This window comes from Saccostrea echinata, unplaced genomic scaffold (assembly GCF_033153115.1).
Source record: "Saccostrea echinata isolate AGI-Se365-2 ecotype Australia unplaced genomic scaffold, CSIRO_AGI_Sech_v1 ptg000020l, whole genome shotgun sequence".
NCBI lineage: Eukaryota > Metazoa > Mollusca > Bivalvia > Ostreida > Ostreidae > Saccostrea > Saccostrea echinata.
This window is the reverse complement of record NW_026889769.1, coordinates 4,551,637-4,560,028: the sequence shown is the minus strand read 5'-3', so window position 1 is coordinate 4,560,028 and position 8,392 is coordinate 4,551,637. Positions and strand designations below refer to the sequence as shown.

Genomic DNA, 8,392 nt, shown 5'->3' with positions numbered 1-8,392 from the left:
AATTTCATCGTTAGTTTGGAATTTCATGGGCGTTGTCAGAGACATGTGCTGTATATTTCACATTAGAGCAAGTGGTAGCAATGGAAAAGTTTGTTTCATTACATTTTTCAACAGAGAAATACTGCAATTTATCCTTTAAAAGTGATATTTTTCAGAGTGAAAACTCTATATCACTTAGCTATGACATCAGTCTCACAGCCCCTTAAGTATGACTTCACAGCCTACAACATTGCATTAAAAAAAGGCAGGCAAAAGAGGAAAAAGTAATTCAATTTTTTTTTTATATTTCTCCTGTTTGCAAAATATTGAAAAATCTCGTCTCATTCGTGAAATGAATTCCCTTTCCAACTACAAAAACTTTCAATATCCTTGTTTATTACAAAAGAATTATTTATTTCACTTTCAATTTGAATGACCAGAATTTAAAATCAACTGAATAAAATTGTTGTCTTAAATGATTGATTGATTGTATGTTGTTTTACGTCCCATTCGAGAATTTTTCACTCATATAGAGACGTCACCATATACCAGTGAAGGGCTTCAAATTTAGACCTTTACTCGGCACTTAGGACCATTGAGCAGTGAGGGATCTTTATCGTGCCAACGCCTGCCGTGACACGGGGCCTCGGTTTTTAAGGTCTCATCCGAAGGACCCGCAACTTTCACTTCAAAGTGCCGAGCGCTTGGCGAAGGAACAGTTGCTACCTATTTTTTATCGACTTAGGTCAGTCTCGAACACACGACCTCCCGATCAGGGATGTGTCTTGAATGATGTTTTGCTTTCACAATTTCAAAATGAAATGTCATTTTCACAGTGTGAAAATAACATCCAGAACTACATGAGGTAAAAAATAAAAGAAAATCAAGAAAAATATATAAACAGAGAAAATTCAATGTTAATATTTTGTAATTGGACATGGAATTTATTTCACTCATTATTTCTAGATCTGGATATTTTTCACGAATGCTTCATATGTACTTGTAAGAAGAATTTCCTTTTTAAAAAAAATCCTGTCCCACTCGTGAAATACTTTCATTTCACTATACTCCGCTTGATCCCGAGTGCTAAAGTTTTAAATGTTGATCACCATATTAATCATAGATTGGATGTTTGACTTCAATGACTACCCAATAATACCCCTGCCACTATGTGACCAATCGTTAAACAAAAAATACACGTGGTCTGTCAAATCCCATTTTACTTCTTAAAATACTGTGATAGCAGTCTCCCAAATACTTTTTCCCATAAATACGAGAAAGGAACCTTCCTCACATTTAGATTTAGATTTTTTGCAATAAATTTGTTTAACACATCAAAGCGCTAGCGTTTTAAGAACATCAAGTAAAATGCATTTAAAAAACAAGTAAAATGTATAAAATAAAGCTTTTTAAACCTCACATGCAAACTTATATTACCTCCACCCGGCCAGTTCACAACTTAATATGAGACACTTAGTTTTGTAAGAAGCAAATCGGTGTTTTACTGACCACGTGTTGCTGTTTATTACAAATACCGTACGTATACCCGTAAAAAAAAATCAGCCGTTGCAATTGGTCAATATCACCAGTGGCATTGTTTAATATGCAAAGTAGTATTCATTTCATTGAAACCATACAAAACGTTGGATATCCTCTTTGTACTCAAAGTAGAAATGTGTTAACATTCTAATCATAATTTGGAAATTTTAGAAGAAAATACTCGTTATACTTTTAAAAAAACATCGCCTTAAAAGTGTCAACAAGCTTTCGTACATATCCTTTGTTAAGATTTTTTAAAAGTACATTTTTTATCAATATTTGAATAAACACACCTATACACATACTATCTTTTTTCTCACATTTCACAAACACCCATTTTTTCATTTCACATATTACACAAACATACATACAATGAGGTAGGTGCTATAAAGAACCAGTAATCGCACTTCGGTTAGAAATCAATATTATATTGTGAGGTGGTTTATCGTCTTGCTGCGTCAATACCGCCACTAACACCACAACCAACACCACCACACAAATCACCACCACAACGATCCCTGCCAAGATACGGTATTTCCACATCCTCATCTTCTCTTTCCGTTTGACCTTTTTACTCACAATCTGGAATTCCGCAGCCTATAAAGAGGTTAATAATCATGGTATATATATATATATATATATATATATATATATATATATATATATATATATATATATATATATATATATATATATATATATATAAAGTTAAATCGTAGAGAAAGGTGTCGTTAAATGAAGATTTTAGCTAGCTTTTGAATAATTTGTTAATAAGTTTAATAGTTTCACTTTCTTGAATTAATACATGATTACTTCCATTGCATACAAATTGTTTAATCACTGGCTAATCAAAGATAGGAATCTCTAGAATAACTTCAATGAAAAAGTGTAATTTATATCCGTACAGTCATGCAATAGGCACTGGTTAACAGAGGCATTGTAGCGGGTAATGTAAACTTATAAATGTAGCGGTAATGTAAACCATTTTGTAGCGGTAATGACTAGCGGTAATGTAATGCACTCGCTGGTGTGAACGGTCAACAGGGAACTCCTCCTAGGCACCGGATCCCACCTCTGGAATTTCCGTGTTTTATGTCCTTCACAGATTCGATTTTTTGAGATCGATCACTGTTCTTTGTCTTCATCATTTTCATTTACCTATTGTGTCGATGAAAATATTAGGTCTAGTTTGAAAACTTGTGTGACATACATTTACCTATTGTGTCGATGAAAATATTAGGTCTAGTTTGAAAACTTGTGTGACATACATTAACCTATTTTGAAATTCCAAATAAATCCCCCCCCCCCAAAAAAAAATAAAACGATGAAAAATCAGACATGACGTTGTAAAATGATTTGAAAGGTTCAGACCCTTACCCGGGGCATGTCCATTTTATACAGCTGTCAAAAGCATTGTTTCTTTTACATTATTTTGACCTGCTAGATGTCCAGAAGCAAAGAAAAAGACGTAAAAGAGATTTAAAAGAAGTAAGACATATATTAAATTACAATCAATTCAATAACCATATAGAATGAGGCCTTTGCCATTTGTCGAATGGAAATGGTTGATAAATTTCAGACTATGGATGAACGGACCATTGCCCGTCATGATAAAGTTATAGATGTTCTTCAGAAGGAAAAAAAGTCATTTAATATTTCTGATACATTTAATAAATAGGCAAATCCATCCATTGCCCGTCATGATAAAGTTATAGATGTTCTTCAGAAGGAAAAAAGTCATTTTATATTTCTGATACATTTAATATATAGGCAAATCCATACCGTTCATCTAAATTACATTTCCTTAACTCTTTAACATAATTTTACATGATTTGTTTGCTTAATGTTGTGAAAAAATATAATATAAATTGATTAAGTTCAGATTGAATGTCGCACAAAGACGGAAAGGTAATACATCACCAGATGTGATGAATATTGATGTTCTGTCTTACCGAACCACCGTCAGGGTAGCTCAGTCGGTTGATCGCTCACTCCGTGATCGGAAGGTCGTGTGTTCGAATCACGGCCGCGACTGACCTAAGTCGATATAAATAGGTAGCAACTGTTCCATCGCGAAGTGCTCGGCACTTTGGAGTGAAAGTTGCGGGTCCTTTGGATGAGACCTTAAAAACCGAGGCCCCGTGTCTCGGTAGGCGTTGGCACGATAAAGAACCCTCACTGCTCAATGGCCCAGTGTAAAGGTCTAAATTTGAAGTCCTTCACCGGTATATGGTGACGTCTTTATATGAGTGAACAAGATGTGTTTGTGAAACACTGATGCCCCCGTATGGCAACTTATAGCAAAGGTTAAACTTTCTCAAATGCAAATCAAATATGTTGACACTCAAAGTAAGGTCTTGTCTCGAGGAATAAACCTGTGAAATATGAAAGGCCTAGCAGCAACCATTGAATAGATATGGAAAAGGTTAAAGTTTTTTTCAAAAGTATGTCAAACATCAAGGTCAAATGGTCAAAATTAATGGTGCCAAAGGAAAGGCCTTCTCCCAAAAAATACACAGGTGAAATATGAGAGCCGAAGCACCAATCGTTCAAAAGTTATGGCCAAGTTTAAAGTTTTCCAAAAGTAGGTCAAACTCCAAGGTCAAGGTCAAAGGGTCAAAGCTGTTGGTATCCAAAAAAAAAGGTCTTGTCACAAGAATTACATATGTGAAGTATGAAAGCCCTAGCACCAACCGTTCAAAAGTTATGGCCAAGGTTAAAGTTGGTAAAATTTTGCAAAACTGGTTCTAACTCCAAGGTCAAGGTCAAAAGGTCATATATGGTGGTACCCAAGGAAAGGTCTTTTCATAATAAACACTCATGTCAAATATTAAAGCCTTATCCTTGACAGCGCAATAGTTATGGGCTAGATTAAAGTTGACAACAGACAGACAAACAAACAGACAGACAGGACAGAAACAATATACATGTACCCCCTGGATCTTTCGATCTAGGGGCATAAAAATTCTCGAACGGGACGTAAACAATATACAATCAATCAATCAATCTTACCGAACCAGTAAGTGTGTTAGCTATGTCAAGAAGATCGTGCAGACTGCCATGCCGATCCCGAAGTTTTATGATATTTTGCTGCATGACGTCTGTCACCTCCTCGAGCTGTTCACGTAAAATATCGTCCACGCTCTTAGTCTTCCTAATGCTATTCATTCTCACAATTTTTCTCATTTCTTTTCTTTCCTCGTCCTGATTGTGTAGATCCTCCAGGCTTCGACATCTTTTGTCTTCTGTGAGAATGCATGTCTTTATAAAGAATAAATAAAACTTTTAGTGGAAGTTTCCCGAGGAAGAAAAGCATTGAATTGACGGATGCATCACGTCCGGTGTTGTAGAGTGAGACTTACCCATGGTCAGATTTTCCCCCGGAAGTCGTGCTTTAGAGTGAGATTTCCCCCGGATATTTTGCTCTAGAGTGACATTCCCCCCTGGGGGATTGATGACTCTAGAGCAGGAGAACTCACGGTAAAGTATTACTCTAGAGCCCCACTTAGAATTGTGCGGGAAGACCTACTCTACCACTAGTCGCAGACACAGACCCCCAGTAGGTCTCCCCCTTTATTTTATCTTTTTTTTTACTGGTATTACAACGGGGAAACATGGCTCTAGAATGGGTCTTCCCCAAAGGGATACTATCACTTAAGACTAGAGCAAATCTTGCGGGGAAGTAAGGCTCTAAAGTCAGGCTTCCCCCTTGGGTAGACTTACTCTCTTTTGATACTTTCTGGGGGAAGTATGGAACTGGTGGTGAAGTTAGGTTCTAAAATATTAGACATTCCCCCTAGGGGTAATACTCACACCACAGCAAAACTTCCGTGGGAAGTCTCCCTATGGAGGGAAGTTTCGCTCTACAACATCGGCATAAAGAATGGGATTTGACAAGAACATTATTATAATTCAATTAAATCATGTATTTAACGATCAAAAAGGTACATATTGACCGAAAATGGATTGTAATCAATTTAGAATCATAAACATTTTTTAACCCTATGAAAGATAAGGGTCCCCATGGATACAACACTGAAAGTTTTCCGAAGATTTATTACCGTTGACTACAACTAGGAAACATTGAATCGTTATCAAAAGGTTAACTCCCTTAAAATAAAAATATCTGTTATAATGGTAACCAGCTGACAATTATTCATGTTTTTCATACTTGGAATAGATTCTAGATTTGATATTTAATTTTGTGGATATATCTATTGATAGTATTTGAAAAATTATAAAAGCTTTTAGTTTATTTATCCCCCCCCCCCCCCCCTCAAAGTATTAGTACAACATAATATTTTAAAATATCAGACGAGTGTGCAATTGTTTACCGATTTATATAATCGCTATTATTTATTAATTTGTTGTATACTCAATTACCTAATTGCCCCATAACTTGGAATCCCCACATATATCAGTGTATTAAACCTCCATTATGAAGTGACTTCGTAAACTTTCAAAATTGAGAGTTAATAAAAAACAAAATGGTCCTACCTCAGCTTCCTCGGGGTTCTCCGGGTCAATATCAATCTGATCCTGTCTCTTCTTTACCCCCTAAGATCATACAAAGAAATTTATCTCAGTCTATTCAGTATATATAACGTCAAATTACAAAGTAGATTTTTTTTTACTTGTTTTATTTTCCTTTGATTTGAACAATAGTAATTCTTGAACATTACGTTGATTGAGAGAATATTTTATTCTTATTTAGACGTAGTATCTGGTTTTTAATTATTTGCGAAAAGATAATTTCTCTGTCAATTACCAAATACAATTGAATTACTCTCTCGCTTGCTTTCTCTTTTTCCTTATACTTCCATCAATGCAGGGTCTTATTAGGTAATACCGGTATGATACATGTATATTGATAATGAATACTTGTACCACCCCATAATGATGGTCCCGGTAGTTTACTATACATGCAGTACCTTTCGCATCTGGCGCCCCCTTTTTATCTTCTGATCTTTCTTCTACAATTAAAAAAATGCATGAAATTTTATAAAACTCAAATTCCTCTGCGTTTCAACTTCTAGTCCACTCTAATGCTGGCATTACACAGAATAACAATTCTTTTATGCATACTAATTTTCTTTTCTTTTTTTATCAATTGAAAATGAATATTCTGTTTAAACTACTGCTATTTTCAAACTAATTTTATTTAAGTCGTTTTAATTATCAAATGAATACCTAATAGAGGTTGATTTGAACATACATTTGTATTTTATTGTACTTTATAATTATAAAGGGATTGGGCACAAGTTCTTAGAACTTTTTACGCCCTCTCCCTACATGTATACTACAAATTTAAATTTAGTCAAATTTAAACATGATTACAGATTTAGATTTAAAGATAAATTAAGTCACAGTTGAGCATATACATAAAGAAAGCATAAATAATATTTGCAAAATTTACAATCAATGCATTTTGTAGATACATGCATGTAATTTTGTATATACATATACTGATATATTTATTTTAAAATATTGACAAGGAAATCTACCAGAATGTTTAATGTTTGAACCAAAGTGAAAGAGCACATAATAGAGTTTTAAAATCTATTTTAAAATACATTCCAGTAAGGGATACACTAATCAAAGGTATATTGTATTAAATAAAAGTGTCAACAAAACACACAAGGTCCTAGGATTATGTAAAAAGCAAAACAGTCTATTATATTTTGTGAAGTGCTCCATGCACATACTTATTCCTATCTATTGCCATTAAAGTGGTCTACTTGGGGCTGACCATGACAAATCAATTTGATCATTTTGACATTTCAAAAAGAATATGACAGACATGCTACTGTTAGATCAAAATATACACATAATAGTATAGGTGCATAAAGTTTTATTTCTTTTTTATTTTTGAAAATGACAATGCGTTACTTTGGTTTAGTAAAGTAATGGTAATATACACGAGCAGGAAAACAGGTAACGATTTTATTGTAGTCAGTCAGAAATATAATACTTGCATTTTAAAGTGCAAAATCTGTCTATCAAATGCATGGCCTAGTTTTCTAAAGAATGTTGTTATGTCACTGCAATCGCCAATGTATTATGCGACAAAAATAAAAATAACGGTAAAATCTCCCTTATAGAATCAGGAAGAATAACAACAAAATACCCAGATATAAATCGGAATTCACGAATACATGCATGGTCTTCATAGCTAAAATCAGTCCAACTAAAATGTTCATGAGAACCGTTGAATTCTTTTATGTCCTTATTATAAACATATATCGTACCCCTACTTAAAATCGTAATACTGAATGAAGTTTCAATGTTATTTTATAAAACGGCAGAAGGACCTTACCTTCATGTTTACAGGTTAAAAAAAATCCAACAGGGTAGTGATTTACCTGGGAAATTTACAAAATTATAAGGAGTGTCAAGTCATGCACAAAATCTCGTCGAGTTGTAATGAAATAAATGCGGTCATAAAAGTGGTTATTTTAAAGATTGCCTTCAGCAAGTACATGTATTTACCGAGTGAAAAGGTGTATCAGAATCATTCAGTCAAAGAAGCGGAAATATTGAAGTTATTGAAAAAATTAAATAATTCAAATTAGTAACTAGGATGTCAGATACAGTATTAATGGTCGGATAACAATGTATTCAATAATAAAAGTTTTGTAACATTCACACACACTCCCTAAATTACTTCAGGGGAAAATCTGAATCATCGTCATGTTAGACGCAGTAACTTAACTTTAAGACATTAATTGTTTTCATTGATAATGTGTCTCATTCAGGAGTAGATATATAGATGGAAATAGTCTCAGACTTAATGTAACAGTCTAACACTTGAAACTAGATGCTGTCACAGTTTAGACAGTAATAAGTGCACGTAGGTGTTGGTCTCTAAATGCAC

The 8,392-nt window shown here is 34.1% G+C and overlaps 1 protein-coding gene across 1 annotated transcript; it reads right to left on the bottom strand.

Annotated features, from left to right (window-relative positions):
* Nucleotides 1–1,887: 1,887 nt before the first annotated feature.
* On the bottom strand, nucleotides 1,888–7,878 carry LOC133190093 (uncharacterized). Its single transcript, XM_061325562.1, has 5 exons — nucleotides 7,835–7,878; nucleotides 6,450–6,491; nucleotides 6,016–6,075; nucleotides 4,531–4,779; nucleotides 1,888–2,115 (listed from the first exon to the last, which is right to left on the bottom strand). Exons 1-5 carry the CDS (start codon nucleotides 7,838–7,840, stop codon nucleotides 1,903–1,905), a joined length of 570 nt encoding a protein of 189 aa, XP_061181546.1. The 5' UTR covers nucleotides 7,841–7,878; the 3' UTR covers nucleotides 1,888–1,902.
* Between the last annotated feature and the right edge of the window lie 514 nt (nucleotides 7,879–8,392).

Coding starts and splice junctions, on each gene's coding strand:
- LOC133190093 (XM_061325562.1), bottom strand. Junction 4,780..6,015: donor AGAACCCCGAGGAAGCTGAG/GTAGGACCATTT, acceptor TTCTTTATAAAG/ACATGCATTCTCACAGAAGA. Junction 2,116..4,530: donor CTAACACACTTACTGGTTCG/GTAAGATTGATT, acceptor ACCTCTTTATAG/GCTGCGGAATTCCAGATTGT.